The 20,152-nt window shown below is 42.8% G+C and overlaps 1 protein-coding gene across 5 annotated transcripts in view; it reads right to left on the reverse strand.

Moving 5' to 3' along the window:
* Positions 1-16,260: 16,260 nt before the first annotated feature.
* CYSLTR2 (cysteinyl leukotriene receptor 2) overlaps positions 16,261-20,152 on the reverse strand; it is a 43,335-nt gene continuing 39,443 nt past the window's right edge. For all 5 annotated transcript variants that reach the window (XM_032294639.1, XM_032294636.1, XM_032294640.1 and 2 more), the window contains one exon: positions 16,261-19,735. In XM_032294639.1, coding sequence (XP_032150530.1) covers positions 18,694-19,735 — 1,042 coding nt within the window. In that variant the 3' untranslated portion in view covers positions 16,261-18,693. The remainder of the gene's footprint in view (positions 19,736-20,152) is intronic.

Consider the following 20,152-nt stretch of genomic DNA (forward strand, 5'->3'; position numbering starts at 1 on the left):
TTTTTTGAGGAATCACCAAAGTCTTCCACAATGGCTGAACTAATTTACGCTACCACCAATACTGTAAAAGTATTCTTTATTCTCCGCAACCTCACCAACATCTGTTTTTTTATTTTAATTTTTAAATAATCACTATTCTGACAGGTGTGAGATGGTATCTCACTGTGGTTTTGATTTGCAAGAAATAGCAAATGTAGATTGGAAGACCTAGCTGACTCCAGCTCCACCCAGTTGGGAGCTTTCTAATCTTGGACATATCACACTCTTTGCCTTATACTTTCACTTTAAAATCAGGCTGTTGTGAGGATCAAGTGAAATGATGCCTGTGAAAGTGCTTTGTAACCTGTGAAAGTGTTATATTAATATCCAGTTATGGTGGAAGTTGGAAAACATAGAGTGAATACAAAAGTGTTTGTCTCCAATTAGAACCTTATTGACCAGAGTACTGATTACAGGTTATAAAGTGTTGACAGTACAATCTTGGTGGAGCTGTAAAGAAATTGCACCTTAACGCTATGTCTCTATGGGTGTGTATATATGTTAATAGATACATACATTTTATAGACACTTATGATCATATATATGTTACATGATAGATATTGCTCTAATTATGTATCACATACACCCAACAATAGGCTTGTCCTTTTGTTTTAAAGCATTTTCTAGAACAATCCTTGGGCCAATCTGGGCATAAATGTTGCCCTACATGTCAAAGGTTAAAAACAAAACATCAGACCCCCAAACACCCTGATGGGAGCTGAGGAAATTAACCCTGAAAGCAGCATTCAGGAGATCTGAAATGGCCAGGGTCGGCTTGAAAGCATCCTCACACATGGGCTTCCTTTAGGGCAATGGGGAAACAAATATGGAAAGCCATGTGCAGGAGTCCCCACGCAAATAAGGCCAGACAGACTCCACGGAGTGGAAAGCAGCTCTGAAGTTGTTTGTAGCCAGATGCTCTGTGCAACTGCTTCTGCTCTGGGGTCTGGCAGCTCAGAATGCTTTTCAGGATCCTAAGGAAAAGGCGCTGTGTCTCCTTCAGAGATGCCTTCTCCCTTCCACCCGCTCCCATCAGCTGAAACAACGTTCTGAGTGTGCATCTGTTTGCCACTAATTCTTGAGCTGTGCTTTACTAGTGGGTTCTCTTCTCTCCAGCGAATCTGCCAGTACAACCTGGCACACAGAGCAGTTTTACTCTAGAGAAGTAAATATAGCTTTTAGGAAGCAAATAAATGCAAAAGCGAAAAACACAGATTGTTTTATGGAACTATTGGCCAAGTGTATATAGTTAGCAGCTATGAAGCCCTTGAATTATGAAAATTAATTAAATTCAATTTGATGAATGAGAATAATCACTTTAAATAGGATAATGTGATAAATAACCCCTTCCATAAGGAAAACAATAATTTCAATGCTACAGGTGCTTCATTTTGAGGACTGCTAAAATGCAAAAATCCAAGTTTATGAAGCAAACAGTACTAATGATAATGAAAAGCTGGCTTCTGGCTCTGATGCACTCTGGTGAAGGACGGGGGCCAAGATCTTCAGTTTGCCTCTGCAGCTCAGCCCAAAGTTACTGGGTCCAGAAATGAAGGACAAGGTGAAATCTGGGGTTTCCACATAACTCCCCATACTGTTGGCTTCTGGCACCTGATCCCAGCCTCAGCCCTCTTGGAGCAGCGGCTTCTAATTCTCTTTGTGACCTGTAGGGACCCAGCAGTCCCAGCCCTTCCCAGCCATCTAACTGCACCTTCTTACCCCCCAAAAACACACAGAGATTTTTCCCACCTCAACTGCCAGGACTTCAGTCTGGCCTCTTGCTGGCGCTGCTTCCTGCCTATCACAGATCAAAGCAGCAGCAAGCACAGCCCGAACACCTCCCGAGTCCTGGGGTTACTCCAGGCCATTTCTATCCCCAACCCCGTTTGCTCCGCCCTACTCTACATAGTACCCACTGGAAGCTCCCTGTGAACCAGCTACTGTGCAGAGAGCTTTAGATACTGTGCCATTTGCTCCTTAGAGCAACCCCATTTGGCTAATAAAACATGATCTTCATTGTATAGATGAATAAATTGCAGCACAGAGAGATTAAATATGTAGCGTCATGTCATACAGCTTATAAGAGGCTGAGCCAGGATTCAAATACAGGGTAGTTAGCCTCCCAGACCCTCACTTTTAACTACCATTCTACTTCTTCTAAGGAGAAATCTTATTTTCCCCATAGTACACATGAGAAACAAAAGCTTATAGGGGTTAAGGTACCAGGCTGAGGGTACAGAGCAGTAGGACAGGGTCTGAACACAAGTCTTGCTCTCACCAAACCTCAGGTTCTTTCTACAACAGTTGATTTAAAACACAAATTGGAAAAATGGGGGAGGAGGAGGCATTGAGCAGACAGAAGTAAGATCTTTTACTTGCTAGTTTTTGCTCTTGGTCAAAATTAACCATGGAAAGTCTCAGCGTCTTCACCAGTAAGATTGGAGTAATAATAGTGTCTACGTCTTAGAATCATTGTGAAGATTCTATGGGACAGGATGCGCACTGCCTAGCACAGCTCCCAGCAAACAGCGGATGCTCAAAAAACGTCAGCCACCATTCCTGTCATGACCCTGTGTGGCCTCCATCGCACTCCTTTAGTAATGGCCTGTCTTCTCCTGAATCTTCACCCTGACTGTCTGTGTCACCTCTGAGAACTCCAGGGTCTCATAACAGCCAAACCATTCCTCTGACTTTATCGCCACCTTGCTGCAGCATTCATTACACCATCGCTTGTCTGGGAGGCTTTGTGCAGCCCAAGGTTGCTGACAGCATGGTTCCTCACTTGTGGCCATCACAGCTAATCAAACTGGTGATAGCCATGAATCACCTCCCAGTCTAAGTGACCTGTGATAAGGCTCCCAACGACCCTTACAGCTCAGCTAACATCTGCTGCTGCTGCCCTGGAGGCCCCCGCTTCTCTCTTCTGGGCTTGTTCTCACATTCCAGCCAACCGGGAATGCTGTGAGCCCCAGAGGTGCATGCCTCTCTCAGCCTGTATTAGCTTTTTATTGCTGCTGTAACAAATCACCACAAATCCAGTAGCTTAAAATAAAGCAAATTCATTCTCTTACCGTTCTGGAGGCCAGAAGTCCAACGTGTATCTCACTGGGCTAAAATCAACATGCTGGCAGGACTGTGTTCCTTTGGGAGGCCCTCAGGGAGAATCCAATTTCCCTGCCTTTCCCAGCTCCTAGAGGCCACCTACGTTCCTGGCTTATGATCCACTTCTCCATTTTTAAAGCCAGCAGCCTGACAGTTTCAGATCTGTCTTTGACTCTGACCCTTGCTTCTGTCATCATAGACCCTTCTCAGACTCGCCTGTGTCCTAATGTCACTTATAAGGACCCTGGTGATGACATTGCTTCCTCATCTGACCTGGATAATCCAAGACTATCTCTGCATCTCAAACTCCTTAACTTCATCTCATCTGCAAAGTCTCTCTCCCCATGTAAGGTTCTGGAGATTAGGACAGAAACATCTTTTGGAGGCCACATTATTTTGCTTATGGCAGAGTCTTTCCTATAAAAACCTCCATGTAACCCACTTCCTGTACTAGAAATACATGTGCTGAGAATCGGGAGCCACCATAAGGTCCACCGAAAGCAGGTCTTCTGCCAGGGAGTCCCTGGGTGAATCATCAGCCAGGTGGCACCATCAGGCTGGAGTGAGATTACCCACTCTCTGTCCCCATGAGCATTTATCTGGCCCAGACTAGTGGGTGCATCTCCAAGGAGAGATGTCCAATTTAGCATGTTCAGTAGTTTTTAATGGTGGACACATGTCATTATGCATTTGTCCTAACCCATAGAATGAACAACACCAAGACTGAGGCTGAATGTAAACTGTGGACTCTGGAGGATAAGGAGGTGTCAGTGTAGGCTCATCTTAGCGTCGGTCTGCTTGGGGAAGTTAAGAGCGCCTGTGTGGAGGGAGGGGGTAAATGGGACATCTCTGTACTTCCCATTCAACTTTACTGTGAACCTAAAACTGCTCTAAAAATGATACTGTTTAAAAAGTCTCATAAGGGAAGAATGATCCGAGAAATGTTTTAGCAACGGTTGGGTACCACCTTATTAAACTGTAAGCCCCATGAGAGAAGAGACCATAACATCCTTTAACATTATGTCCTGAGAGTCTCACAAGCGCCTGCCCCGTAGCAGGAGTTGAATGGCTGACGACCGACCAGAATGAAACCGGGCTTGTGGTGAGGATTCGTGCAGTTTAAGTGACCCTCAGTGACAGTGACTCCATTTGCAGTGGAACAACTGCTCCTCCCGCAGCCCAGAGCAGACATAGGAAACTAGAAACCAGCACCGTTCATTCCTGTGCCAAGTGCTTTAAGCGCCCATTCTAAAACTGAGAAGGGTGGGACTCAGAAAGGTTAAGTAATTTGCAGGGCAGAGGGCCTGGATTCAAATATAAGTCTGTGTAGGTCTGAAGCTCATGCCAGGCTTCCTTCTCAAATTACAAGCAAGAGTGGAGAGGGCCGTTCTCTGTGTAGGCTCTGAGTTCTGGATGTGAAAAATAATGCAGAAAAGATGGAGCTGCAAACCAGGGAGGCCCCCAGGGACGGTTAGCTGTTGAAGGCAACCTTGCATATTTGCATAAAAGCCCGGTTGCCAGCAGAGGAATGCCCAAGCCCTTGTAAGTTGCTATGGTCCCTAGAGACGCTCACCAGAAAGCATCTGGAGGAAGCATCTAAGGTGGCCAGGCTGGACCAGTACCGGCTGGAGCAGAGAGGGACCAGCAGAGGGCGCTGTGCAGACGTGGAGCGCCCAGTTTCCAAGACCAGCAACACAGACCCAGCAACGCCCGGAGCCCGCACCCAGGGCTGAGCCAGGGACAGAGATCTCTCTTTCTGAACTAAATTAGTTTCCTTCCCTGGAGACCAAGGAACACAGAGAATATTTTTCGGGAAGCAGTGGAGAGTGAAGCTTGCCTCTTGCAAAATCTTTAATGGTTACGGCTTGCTTTTTCTTCCATAAAACTTCCTTTTGCCACGATGGATATTGAGAGACAGTGCACAAAAAAAAAAAGTGATACCCAATCCGCGCTTTATCCATTATTAGAGGTGCAGCTTTACTCTGAGCTTCCTTTTTGCTTTCCGTACGCCGGAGACCTAGGCTGTTTCAGGTCTGTTCTGAAGACTAAACAGAATGAATAGAAAAGGTGAGTACATGATCTTGCCCAAAGCAGGTCAGCAGTTTGCGATCATTTGGGTCATAAGACCTGTTTGCACTCTTAAAAATGATTGAGGACTCAAAGAGTTTCTGTTCATGTAGTTCTATTTAACAATGGTTACCACACTTGAAACTAACATTCATTTTTCAATTAAATTTCTAATTGAAATACTTGATTAGTAAAAAAATCAATATATCATGCTAAAAGGTTTTTGAGAAAGATAACTGTATTTTCAAACTAAAAAATATTTCGTTAGCATGGCAGTGACAGTGTTTTCCATTTTTGCGAATCTCTTTAATGTCTGCCTTAAGAAAAAACAGTTGGGTTTGTGTATCTGTCTCTGCATTCAGCCTGTTGTGATATCACACATGACGTAGCCTCTAGAAAACTCTGCTGTATACCGTAAAAGAATGGGAGTGAAAAGTACCAATAACATCTCAGCATATTATCTAAAGATTTTCACGTTGGCACTCCATAAGCTGTAGTGATTATGTTGTTTCCTGTGAACTTATAAGTGGGAAGTTGGGGCCAGGCTGAAGCATCATCTCAGCCCAAATTTCTGGGTGGCAAGCCCAGCCTGGAACACAGGACACTCTATGAGTTACCTTGGTCTTTGGAGAAAGTGTCTCTCATGAGAATATGAGAGGTTTTACTCTGCTTTCAAAGAAGCGGATGACGAATTGAGTAATTAATAAAGTGAATCAGACGTGAAGTGAATCACAGTGGGAACAAACCTGCGATCACAGGCCTCCTAATGTACGTCAGGGTGATGTCTGTCTCCGACAAACCAAATCAAGAAGTCTTCAGAGAGCAGTTGGTTAAGCAAACATTTTATTTCAGATTAATATAAAACCTGCCTTTCAGTGACTTCCAAAATGTTTCATTTCCTTCCTGTTATGGATGATGAGATGCATCGACTGGGTTTCCATCTCCTCCCCAGCAGGTGCCCGAGCCTGATGAATTCCCTTGCTAACAAACTGCTGCCTCCTGCCGAGACCTGTGTGTTTCCCACAAGGCTGAATTGCCCTGAGTCTGCCCAGCACAGCTCTGGGTACCCAGGTGGCACAAGGGCCTCCCTGGGCCTCAGCAGCAGCACAAGACCGGCTGCGTTCCTGTGTCTCTGTCAAGGGTCTGCATTATGTGGGTTGCTAGATTCTTCTTCTTCCTCTTCCTGTACTGCCCATCCTTGATTCTTTACAAAGCTCCCTCTCCTTGATTCTTTGAACTCAGACCTCTTTTTAATCCTCTTTTGTCTCCATTAGTTCCCTGTGTCCACCCACCCTGCATCCTCCTCTCACGACTCAGTGCTTAATCCTGGTCTAAACCCACCTCTCCACTCAGGTCCTTCTTCCTCCCTTCTCTCTCCTTCGTGTGGTTTGTCATGTGTCAGGGCCATGATGCTAAATTGGTATATAATTAAGATGTAATCTACAAAGTAAGTACCGTTATACCCATTTTTCAGGTGAGACAAATAAGGCACAAAAGAGTTCAGTGACTTGCCCAGGTTCCCCTAGCCAGTGATCGATGGAACCAGGGTGTGACCCCATGTCTGCCTGTCTTTCCACCTCATCCCTGATGACTCTATTAAGTAGCTTTAAGCACCTTCTTCACGTCCCTGTTCACTTGCTTTCCAATGTGCCTCCTTTGCTGATCTCAACCCCATATCCCCTACAACGCGCCTCCCCATAGCCTGAACACCTGCCCGGGGCTCTGGGCAAAAGCAGTGAGCAAACTTTACTTCATGGGGCTTTCCATCTTATCCTTTCTGCATTGATATTTGGGCTCGTTCAGGCTCTGCTGCTTTGTCTGTAGGCATCCGCCTTTTTCTCAGAAACAGTTTCATCTTGGGCAGATATGGCCTGGACACAGTTTTGCTTTGTGTTTTGTCTTTGGCAGCCCCTTCCTCCCCTGTTCCCCTTCAAGGCCACGTCGCCTGCCATTCCCCATTGTGTTCCGAGCCTTTAAGAGGTGAGCTGGCCATGAGCAACTCTGTTTTTCCTCATCCATATTCTCCATGCTATTACATGAGGAAGTCACATCTCTTTAGAGAAGATGGCCTCTCTGGCTTTGCTCACATATCCACACAGCCTTGCCCTTCACTATCTGATGAAAGCAGAGAACTGGCAAGCTGTGCAAACAGCAGGGTGGTGGTCCCTCGGGGCTCTGCCTGAGATGCCAGGGCCCAGTGAGGCCAAGAGCAGGCCAGGGGACCCTGAGGGCTGGACCTGAGCAAGGAAGAGCCAAGTTATTGAAGGGGAAACTGAGGCCAAGTACCCCATTCATTCATAGTCATTTCTTCAGTTCATTCAAAATATTTATTGACTGCTTTCTATGTTTCAGGGACTATTCTAAACATGGGATGCACCAATGAATAAAACTAATAACCTGCCCTAACGAAGTTTGCAAAAGATTGGGAAAGACAAACTATAAGCAAATAAATACATAAATGGTCCCCAAGTTAAGATATTTCAGCTTACAACTTTTTCACTTTACACTGGTGTGAAAGCAATTAGCGTTCAATAGAAACTATACTTCAAGTACCCATATATCCACTCGACTTTTCATTTTCAGTAAAGTGTTCAACAAATACATGAGATATTCAACATGTTACTGTTGAATATCATTAACATGTTACTGTTATTGTGCCCAACTGTAACGTAAGTGTTCTGAGCGCATTTAAGGCAGGCCAGGCTGAGCTGTGAGGTTCAGGGGGTTAGCTGTATTAAATATATTTTCGTCTTAAAAGATTTTCAATTTACAATAGGTTTATCAGGACGTAACCCCATCATAAATTGAGAAGCACCTGTATACAATGATGTTAGATAGTAATAAATACTGTAAAGAAAAATAAAGCACTGTCTGGTATATTGAGGTGTCTGACGGACGTGGAGGGTGAGCGTTGTTGTAGGTAGCATGGTCAGAGAAGAACTTTCTTGGAGGGGTGACATTTAATTAAAATATTAAATGCAACAAGTAAGTAGTCCAAGTGGATATTTAAAGGAAAGCATTCTGGGCAGAGGTAATAGCCCTTGCCAGCCCTGGGGTAGGAACACACTTGCAGGTTTTTAGTAGAAACAGGAAGCCAGCATTGCTGGAGAAAGTAAGAGATATCGTGGGGTGGGGAACAGAGTCACGTGGGAATGTACGAGCCATTGAGAATAGTTAGGATTTGAATCCAGGATTTCTGACTCCACATAGAGTGCTGTTTTCATTGCACCATGCTCTCTTCAAAGGGTTATCATACAAGATAGTCCAATTTTGAAGATGGGCAAAGACGGTGGCTTGGACTCTTGATGTTTGTGTTCACTTCCGTTTACTTGCAACCAACAAGCAGAGCAAAAATTATAGATAAGATCAAGAAGAGAGACAAAGAGTTCTAGAATAACACTCCCTTTAGTCTTCACAGGGTTCACACTGTGAAGTTTGAGTCGGTATAACCCATGAGGAGTGAGGAATCTGCCATCAAGAGGAGCCCCAAACCATGAGGGTCCTGTTGACCTCGGGGCTCAGTCTCCCAGGTGTTGGTGCACTCTGCTTTGGGCTGAGTTGTGTCCCCCCAATTCATGTTGAAACCCTAATTGCCAGTGTGACTGTGTTTGGAGAGGTAATTAAGGTTAAATGTAGTCATAGGTGTGAGGCCCTAAAGTGATAAGGACTGATATCCTTCTAAGAAGAGGAAAAGATACCAGAGACAGAGAAAAGGTCGTGTGGGGACACAGCGAGAAGCTGCCATCTGAGTCAGGCTGAGGTCTCACCAGAAACCAACCATGTCCGCACCTTGGTCTTGGACTTCTAGCCACCAAAACTGTGAGAAAATAAATGTCTGCTCTTAAGCCACGTAGTCGTGTTACGATGTTGCAGCAACCTGAGAAGAGTGATGTATGCTCCAGTGAGTCCCTTCTGAGGTCCGTTTCTTATTGCACCCTTGGGCCTCTAGCAGGCCTGGCCTTGGCCTATCTCGCCATCAAATTGGGAAGGGGGTTCCCTGTGACATCTAAGAGTAGCAATCTTGTCTGCAGCAGTGCTGGGTGGGGGCTGGTTTGGAATTCAAGATGCCTTACCTGGTTTATGCCTGGGCTTTTCTTTTTTTTTTTTTTTTTGAGACGGAGTTTTGCGCTTGTTACCCAGGCTGGAGTGCAATGGCACGATCTCGGCTCACCGCAACCTCCGCCTCCTGGGTTCAGGCAATTCTCCTGCCTCAGCCGCCTGAGTAGCTGGGATTACAGGCACATGCCACCATGCCCAGCTAATTTTTTGTAGTTTTAGTAGAGACGGGGTTTCACCATGTTGACCAGGATGGTCTCGATCTCTTGACCTCGTGATCCACCCGCCTCGGCCTCCCAATGCCTGGGCTTTTCATCTGCGATATGGGAAAGATGATATAAGTGCTTTTGAAGAAAGTTCTACATATACAATTATATTCAATAAGTAATTGCTGACATCATCTATGCACAAAATATTGTATGGGGAAGGATGCAGTACAGTTTATCCCCCATGATAAATTTTTCTCAGTGATAATGTATGTGTGTAAAATAGTTGCGAAAGCATTTTAGGAATGTGCCATTTTAAAATGAGGAGTTTTAAAAATAATATTAACTGCTTCCCAGAACGCATAGCTTTACATATTTTATGTAAGCCATAGCCTTGTCCTCACAATTCTGTGGCTTTCTCCTTCCTGCAGCTTTGTGGCAAAATGGAAAAAAAAAAACAACAACAAAACAAAATACAATTCCAAGCCTTTGATTTAAGGTAAATGGGTTTTAACCATCCCTAAAGCGCAGGAGATCAGGACAGAATTCAGCCGAGTTTGAGTCACTCATTATTTCTAGCATGCAGTTTTGATAGTCTCATCATTCTCTTTTGAGATTATGGCTTTATTCCCATATTTCTAAAAGTGACAAATATATTTATGGAAGAAGTTGTTTATAAATGCCTGCATTTAAGAGGTTAAGGAGACCCAGGGCTGGTTTGACTCTGGGCCTCCTTAACCTGCTTTGAGTCATAACAAGTTTGGTTTCTATGACATCACTTTTTACACAGAGAGGTTTAAAGTCATTTGTTGCACAAACCATAAGGAGCCAGCTGGAGGAGTTTCCGGAGGCCTGCTTCTCCCTCATCACAAGGGCAGGTCTGACTTCTGAGCTTCTTCCTGTCCAGGGCTGCATTATGCTCGGCATAATTAGTGCAAATCTTTTAAATAGGAACATGAATATGCTCTATTTTCAGAACACTCGAAATAGCCAAACTCAAACACAAAGAACAGACAAATTAGAGAATGACAGTAAATACAAAAATAATAATTTCCTTAAAATAATGACTCACTGATTACTTGATTTGTGTGGCAAACTCCCCAAGGGCATTTAAAATGTAGTTTGAATAATAAAAACCTTATTTGCATAACATGCAAGTAGCATATGATAGTTTGCATGTCTGTAGAGTTTTATTGATGTCCTCATGACTACTTTGCAGGATTGGGCATGTATTGTTATTCCCATGTGACATGATTGAGAGGCTAAGACAAGTCCTTTGCCCAAGGTCACACAGCTGGAAAGCATCAGAGGTGAGGCTAGACTTCAGTCCCTTGACTCCTTGTCAAATTACACTTTCCTCTGGACACGTACTTCTTTTTCAGATATATGTTTTCCCTCGAAACAGAAGTCAGATATTTAAAAACTATTTTGGAGTATATTCAAATTTGAAATGAAAATCTTTTGTATAAAAATAATTTGACTTCCCAAGAGAGTAGTTGGAGATCTGTAATGTTTCGAGAAGATATAAAAAAACGCTTCATCAGAATCACCAGTGAAGTCTTTTTTATTAGGATTCTGCAGAAAAGCAGAATCAATAGGATATATATCTGTTTCAGTATTTATATATATAATTATCTCTGCAAATAAAGAGATTTATTATGAGGAATTGGTTCATGTGATCTTGGAGGCTGAGAAGTCCCACAATATGCTGTTTGCAAGCTGGAGATCCAGGAATTCTGGTAGGATAGTTTTAGTGTGAGTATCATGGCCTGAGAACCAGGAGAAATGATGGTGTAAGTCCCAGTCTGAGGGCAGGAGAAGGCCAGTGTTCCAGCTCAGGGAGTCAGATAAGAGACAGGGCATTCTCCCTTCCTCTGTCTTTTTGTTGTCTGTTCAGCCTGCCAACAGATTGGATGAAGCCCTCTTGCTCTGAAGAGGACCATGGATTTTACTCTGTCCACTGATACAAATGTTAGTCTCTTCCAGAAACAACCTCACAGGTACACCCAGAAATAATATTTAACTGGATATCTGAGCATCCTGTGGCCCAGGGCCCAGTCAAGTTGACACACAAAATCAACCCTAACACTTAAAACAAAAAACAAAACAAAAACCCAAAACAGATGACCAGGCCAGATTACAAATATATTCAATAAGAATTTCCAGGTGCAGCTTTTGTTGTTTGCTTTTTAAATTTTTTTTTCCCTAAGTTATTGGGGTATAGGTGGTATTTGGTTACATCAGTTCTTTAGTGCTGATTTGTGAGATTTTGGTGCACCCATCATTCGAGCAGTATACACTGCACCCTATTTGTAGCCTTTTATCCCTTGCTCCCTCACCCCTCCCCTCAAGTCCTCAAAGTCCATTGTATCATTCTTATGCCTTTGCGTCCTCATAGCTTAGCTCCCACATGTCAGTAAGAACATATGGTGTTTGATTTTCCATTCCTGAGTTCAGTTACTTCACTTAGAATAATAGTCTCCAATCTCATCCAGGTCACTGCAAATGCAGTTAATTCATTCCTTTTTATGGCTGAGTGTATTCTAGTATATATGTATACCACAGTTTCTTTATCCACTTGTTGATTGATGGGCACTTGGGTTGGTTCCACAATTTTGTGTTGTTTGCTTTTTTCAAAACTAAAGAGTGGACAGCCCAAACTGAAAAGCATGAATCCAAATGTGGTCAGATTGAGGCATGCTGAGAGAGTCATAGATTTTCGAAGTGAATGGCTTCTGTGCTCAAAGATGTGTTCCATTTCCTTGCAGGCAAATCTTATAAAATTAATGTGTGCTTATGTCCGCTAACAGAGGAGAAAGAATGAATTATATACAATTAAAGATAGTCAAGAATAAATTCTGTTTAGCTTCAGGGTGATTTGTTTTGGCTGTGTCCCCACCCAAATCTCATCTTGAATTGAAACTCCCACAATTCCCATATGTTGGGGGAGGAGCCTGGTGGGAGGTAATTGAATCATGGGTTGGGTCTTTCCAGTGCTGTTCTCATGATAGTGAATAAGTCTCAGGAGATCTGGTGGTTTTAAAAACAGGAGTTTCCCTGCAGATGCTCTCTTCTCTTGTCTGCTGTCATATGAGATGTGCCTTTCACCTTCCACCATGATTGTGAGGCCTCCCCAGTCATGTGTAACTGAAAGTCCCATAAACCTCTTTCTTTTGTTAATTGCTTAATCTCTTATGTCTTTATCAGCAGCATGAAAATGGACTGACCGGGCATGGTGGCTCACGCTTGTAATCCCAGCACTTTGGGAGGCTGAGGCGGGTGGATCGCCAGAGGTCAGGAATCTTACACCAGCCTGGGCAACATGGTGAAACCCCATCTCTACTAAAAGTACAAAAACTAGCCGGACGTGGTGGCAGGTGCCTGTAATCCCAGCTACTCGGGAGGCTGAGGCAGGAGAATCACTTGAACCTGGGAGGCAGAGGTTGCAGTGAGCCGAGATTGTGCCATTGCACTCCAGCCTGGAAGACAAGAGCAAAACTCTGTCTCAAAAAAAAAAAAAAAAAAAATCTATAACCAGGTGCTCTTATGCCTGAACATTCTGCTTTGATATAACTTCTGAGCAAGTTTGATGTGATCCTCTACATACTAAACCTCCATAGTCCATATATAAACTGTGAGCTGAAACACGGTGCTGGAGCAGTCAGACAGAACCTCTCTGAAAAATTTCTCCAGGGCCACAGGCCCAGAATAAATAGAAACTTCTAGCCCAGATGGCTCCAAGGCATCATACTTAATATTAAGAACATTAAGTGACATCAATTTATATCAAACTTTAAGCACCTGTCTCACTAAGCTAATGGGAAATTCAGTCTTCGTTGTTACAACGGCTCTCCAATTTGAGAGTGACATGATGGTTTGTTTTTCCCTAACTTGAAGGTTATGCAAAGATCCTGAGGCCATACATGAGCCAGCTCACTGGGGAGACTCCTCTGATGGCCACTGGTCCACACTGGTCCACTGACTAGGCTGCAGGTCCTCCTGCTGTCATCCCACCCTTGGGATGTAGGGGTCTTCAGGGGTTGCAAATGGAGGTTCTTGGGCTTAGAATTTAGCCTCCTCAGCACATCATGCAGCCGCCCCTTCTGAGGCTTTTCAAACTCCCCAGATAAATTAGCATCTGTGTCCAAGCTGTTTCTTTAATCTCTCTGTGGATTCCTATGCCAATGCGATAGTTTAAGAAAACCTATTAGAGCTTTTAAATACATATTACCGTTCTAACAGATTTTTTTCTCATGATATTTCTCCTGGTGCCCCAAGCAGCTGCCTTCATCTCCCCATTCTCATTTTCCCCTGATTGGGTCTCTATTTTCAAATTCTTTTCCAAACAAAAATAAATAAATTCTTTATAGAAAGCCATGTCCTCTCCTAATCCATCTTTGGCCAGTTTGACATAATCTCTACTTCAGAATAAATTGAAAATCCAAATCCAAAATAAAGAATTGGTCATTTAACACAGTTACAAAATATCATGGCATTTGCTTCTTGTTCCCCACTGAGAAAGCACAGTCCAGTCTCATAATTCCACTGAAGTTTACACAACAAAAATCCTTTCTCCCAGTTGCACAGTGTATGTATTTGCTTGAGGAAATACCTACTCTCTCAAACAAAAACAACTGTGTCTAAAATCCCAGGACACTTCTGGCTTTGGCTATGGTAAATAAAGACTTCCATTTTCTTTCCTCTCCAAGGACATTGCTCAGCAAGTAAGAGGCTTCACTCTGGCTGGAAAAAGGAAAAGCAAGTCATTACATCTCTGTCTCTCTGTCTCTGTCTCCGTCTCTCTCTTTCTCTCTCTCACACACACACACCACAGACACTAATTCACAACCCCTCCCTTATTGCCCACCCTAAGGACCTTGGTTGCTCTGTTACTCCCAGCTTTATTTGGGCCATTTGCCCTTGGAATGTTGTTAAGGTTTCTCATTGTCAGTTGAAAATCCCTATGACTTCACAACAGAGACTCAAAACTTCGCTTTTGCCCTTCTTCCTAGAGCCCATATTTCTCCCACCCTCCGAAGCTGCCATGCTGCCTGAACAGGTAGAGGCCACACCTGGTGTGAACGCCTGGCTCGTTAGCAGCTCTCTCTCCACCTCATCTGCAGGACATACGTGCCCTCTGCAAGCTCCATTTCACCCCTTTCCCAGCTGAGATTTCAGTGGGTTTCACCTCAACTACTTTGGGTGTGTACTGTCATCATCCTTATTCAGAGTAATCCATTCTTTATTAGTTTGTTTTAGAAACAAATAAGGAAGTATGTAGCCTCAGGATGCTTGCAGTAGGCTTGTTTCTGTGAGGGGATTCAGCCATGTGGCAGAGCCAACATCTGGGAAGGAAGGCCCACAGATGCCCTAGTTAAACAGGGTGTGAAGTCCAACTCCCCTTAGGATATTTCAGTTATATGAGATAATCAAATGCCTTTATTATATAAGCCACTTGGGGTTGGGTTTTCTGTTACTTGCAACTAAAAATATCCCAAGTAACATACCAAATCTCCTCTAACCCCAGAAAGTGACTTTCCTCCCCTCAAGAGAGGACTTGCCTCCCCTGTCAGGACTAGATGGGCTTCTCTCAAGAACCCAAACCCAACTCTAGTCCTTTTCCTGCTTTCCTTTCTTCTGTCAATGTTCAGTTTCCATTTCTGGCAGCCTTTCTTGTCTTCGCTTTTTGTTTTTGTTTAAAAAAAAACAACTCAGAATTAGTTTGAATTTTAAAATTTTAACTTAATTTTTATTTTACTTCAGAAATACCTATTCACAAGTTAGGCAATTACACAGTTCTTAAAACGAGAAGTCCCCACCCTATCCTCCCACCTCCAACTTCTCCACAGAGGTAATCTCTGCCCATTCTTTCTTCTTTTTCTACCTGTATTTACCTCTTACTGCCAAATAAAATGGTTGTAGAGCTATTCACCATTTTCCAGCTTTGTTATTGTGCATTTTCTGTGATGGAAGATGGCAACTTAGGTTTCTTATGCCTCTCCCACACACGTGCATATCTTCTCCCTTTATTTTCTGAAAAAAGGTTATATCACAGTATTTCACTCTAGCAGCCCAGCCCACCCCACTTATCTGTGGGAGATGCATTTTAAGACCCCCAATGGATTCCTGAAACCATGAATAGTACCAAACTCGATTGCTGTCAATTGGAAAACATTACTGTTCATGTCTTCCACTTTTTCATCACATTCATAAATGTAGTACCTTTTCATCTTAACTAAGCATTTATCACACACTGTGAAGTGTGATAAATACTTTTTGCAGCTTGGGGTGCAACAGCAAAACTAGCACAAATTTCTTTTGCCTTCTTCACAATTTTACAGATAGATTTGTTCTTACTGTGGATCTTAGCAACCTCAGCATGCTTTTTTCTTTCTTTCCTTATTGTCGAGAACTTTCACCTTTTCTCTTAGGGGAAGCACTTTACAGCTTCTCCTTGCTGTACCTTATTTGCTAGCATCATTACTCTTATGCTTTGGGGTCATTATTAAGTAAAATAAGAGTGAGTTTAACACAAGCACTATTACACCACAATAGTTGGTTTGATCAACTGGATGATGACTCAGCGACTCATGGGTAGGTAGCATATATATTGTGGATCCACTGGAGAAATCTCACACCATCCCACTTTTCCCTGCCCAGAACATGAGTAGAGTGGGATAGTGTGAGACTTCAACACGTTACTCAGAATAGCATGTGTTTTAAAACTTAAGACTTGTTCTTGACTGGCAGTCTCTTGGCTAATAGGAAAAAACAAACAAACAGACAAAGAAAAACTTAAGACATGTTTATTTCTGGAATTTTCCATTTAATATTTTCAGACTATTTAACCATGAGTAACTGAAGAAAGCAAAATCACAGATAATGGGAGACTACTATAGTCACATTATTTGCTATGTAAATATTATTCACAGCTGAGCCATGTAGTGTACTATGGTTATATTTCCTAACACAAAAATTTCTTTTCCTCTAGCATTTAATAACTGTATTTTGTTTTCACTTGCTTGTTTTTTTATGTATTTGTCACTAGTTTATCTAAATCTCTCCAAAAGAAATATAAATCCCTCTGAATGTGTATGAATCAATTAATTTCTTCTTTTTCTGGGAGACATCCATATTAGAGCCCTTTAAGGATCCTGCTCCAACATGAATGAGTTGCTTTCTGAGCCTGCCACACACCAACATCCTGGGAATTCCCTTCACCTTTCTCCTGTGTTGGATTCCTTGTTTCCTAGCTACCGTGTTTTCCTCTATCTTGGTTTAATCTCTTATTTTGGATGAACACATCCTCCACTAGCTTTCTGATAAAAGTGTAAGGGTGATGAAAATGCTGAGACCTTTTATACTAAAAGGTCTCTATCTACTCTCACATTTATTTGTTGGTGCTTTCCATGTTAGGGCCTTTTCCTCAAACGTGTTGTGGTCATTGACTGTTGTTCATCATTAAGAATGAGGCTCTGACTGGTTGACCAAATGCTGTGAGTAGAATGGATTTGTTGCACTGTGGGCTTCATTGTCAGGTGAGTAATAGGGCAAACACCCAGCTTTTGTGTTGAAGGATCCCCAGCTATCTGTATCAATCAGCCTTTTTTCTCAGATTACGCAGTCTTCCATAGGAGGATCCTCCACAGGGTCCTGTCTTGACAGGATTTGAGTCTGTCTGTCATCATTCTGGTAGCTAAATAAGGGAAGCGTACTAGGATTTGTGTTTAGCAGGAAGACTAATTTAGTCCCTCCCAACCTTCAGAATGCCATGTCACCTCCACCCTTTACTGTACCAGGAATCAACAACTCTAAGGAGAAAACCTTGGTTTTCTTGTGAAAGTGAGGAGGAGGAGGAAGCTGGTAGGAGAGGAGAGCTTTTATTCAGACTTTCAATCTTCCTGGAAGTTTACAAGGGTAGCAGTGGGGAAGCACGCAGCCAATACTTCTACACAGAGAACTCTTACTAGCTGTGTAAACTTAAACAAGTTTCTTAATTGTTCTGAGCTTCAATTTCTTCAGCTGTAAAATGGAAACTCAGAGCTTTATATGTGCATGTCAAATGAGATTAATGAACGCAAAGTGCTTGGCATAATCTGCCTAGCAGGGGCAGTGCACTCAATTGTTGGCAGTTCGATGGTCATGGTGGTAGTAGTTGGTAGTATCCTTAGCCTTGTTTCAGTGGACAGAAAAGCATCTCTCACACTGTCTAGCATTTTTCTACTCTCTCAAGAGGGAAGGCAGGGTCACCCTACTCATCTTCTGCCAAAATGTTAATAGAATTTCAGGGGTGCAACAACCTTTGCAACTTGCCTTCTACTCCATCTTTCCCTTGTGTGCCCAACCCCAGCGCCCAGAGGTACCTCTTTTATTTTTGGCCTCCATCCCAGTGAATTAATGGGGAGAAGAACAGAAGCAAGGTCAACTAACCTACATCTCAAAAAAAAATTTGAGATACGTGACCTTGATGCTCTCCCTCCCATCCTACACACAACTCTTCCATTTCCTAGGGCAATGCCACAGATCTTCCTCCTACTTTTCCTGTCCTTCCTAATACTCTGGCAAGAGAGAAACAATAGAAATAGTGTTGCTTTCAGTGTGTTAGAACTCCCTTCCCAGTGCAAAATGAAATTCTTCCTTCCCCTACTTATCACCAGTTCTCTTTTGCTCTAATCCTTCTCCCCTCTTTTCTCTCACTGTCCTTTCTTGGGACCTTGACGCTGTTTTGTGATAGGTCAGCCTTCCTCTTCACAGTTAGTCTTTCCCTGAATCTTAGGACGTGCTTCTTGTCTGCTCTGGGGTTTCCAGTAGCATTGTTAGTTGGCTATATCTCAGGGGATTGAAGAGGGCAGGGGAGCTGTAGAAGCTAGGGAAGTTGTGGCTGTTTTGAAGAATTTAGAAAGCCTGATGGGCCACAGATCTGGTTCAGGATCTGAAGAAAAGTAGGATCCAATGTGCTCTGTATTTTTTACCAGTCTGATATTTCAGTCCACAGGACTCTAGTAGGGATTTTTCCTCCTGTATCCCTCATTAATACTCAACAACTGAAAATACACTGAATAAAATTTTTGAAGTAAGTCTTATTAACAAAAGTCATGGTCAACTAAATATTAAGAATCAATCAACATTTGTTGGCAATGATGTAAATACAAAGTCATTTGGAAACTATGAGTGAATGAAAATGGACACAAGGATACAGGAACAGGTCTCATCTAAGAACTCCTTATACTCTTGTTTCCTTTTTCAGCCACACACTAACAGGGAAACCACACTTTATCTTTGCCTTCTGTGGATGGCCTTTTTTGAGTGCAGACCTTAGTCTGTCCTTAAAATTCTCCCCAGCAAAGTAATAGAGCAGAGGATTGAAGCAGGTGTTGGCTGCTGCCAATGCCAGTGTGATGACCAAAGCTTTATGCAGCCTGTCTTTGCATATATCCACTTTCCATGTCACCAAGTGGAGCGTCCTCAGTGTGTGATAGGGCAGGAAACACAAGAAGAAGATAATCAAGGCGAGGACAATGGTGATCAGTGTCTTCCTGTGAGAAACTCGCAGCCCCAATTCTGGGACCTCCACTTTTAACAGAACTCGAATGATCAGCAGGTAACAGATGCTGAGTGTGAAAAATGGGAGCAGAAAGCCCACCACCAAGGCAATATAGTTCATGGTCTGCAGCTTATTAAGTTTATAGAGAGTCAGCTCTAAGCATAATGTAATATTGCCGTTCTGCTCAGAGGCATGATCCAGAAGCTTTACTGAGGAAGCCATGATAAGGATCCATATGATCCCACATAGGATCCAGGCACTCCTGATGCTGATGACATGGAGAAGCCGAAAGGGGTGAACAGTTGCCAGGAAACGCACAACACTCAGCACGGTCAGGAAATAAATGCTGCTGTACATGTTGACATACAAGGAATAAGACATAATCCTGCAGGCCAGGTCTCCAAATATCCAGTTAGAGCCTCTAAGGTAATAGTCAGCCCTGAAGGGAAGTGTGCTTATGAACAGGAGATCCGAAATAGCCAGATTTAGCATGAAAACGTTAACGGATGTGGACTTCTTACACGGCTGCAGGAAAACATATATGGACAAGCCATTTCCCAAGACTCCCCAGGCAAATATTATCAGATATACAATTGGGAAAAATTTTCTCTTGAAGTTTTCAGTTGTGCAGTTACTGCTGTTGTTATTGCTGAAGGTGCCATTTGGTTCCATTTCTGATAAGGAGATGGATGGATGTAAGGACATAAATGTTCTCTCTATCCTGGGTTAAAAAGAAACAGACACAAAAAGTTACTTTGTGAATTTCCCTTTTTCCTTCTTGCTTACTGATTATATCTCTCTAGGTTTTAATAAAACAGGGAGCAACACCATTTTTTCTTTGAAAGTTGAGTTTTAAAATATTGGTTAAGTCTTTACTATATGTTGCATTATATTTCATAATAAATTTACATTTTCTGATTTATAAAATGTAGAATAGCCATAATTTGTTTGGCAGAAGCTGAAGCTTCAAACTTAGGGAACTTATGACCTAGTGCCCATGTTGACATGAATACCTCCCTGTGAACCTAAAACTACTGAATAGCAGATTTCTCATCAGAAGCTGTGGAGCACAGGAGAAAATGACACATTTCTCAAATGCTGAAAGAAAAGACCTGTCAACCTAGCATTCTATATCCAG

The sequence above is a fragment of the Sapajus apella genome, unplaced genomic scaffold (assembly GCF_009761245.1).
Source record: "Sapajus apella isolate SASKATOON/1434 unplaced genomic scaffold, GSC_monkey_1.0 scaffold32, whole genome shotgun sequence".
NCBI lineage: Eukaryota > Metazoa > Chordata > Mammalia > Primates > Cebidae > Sapajus > Sapajus apella.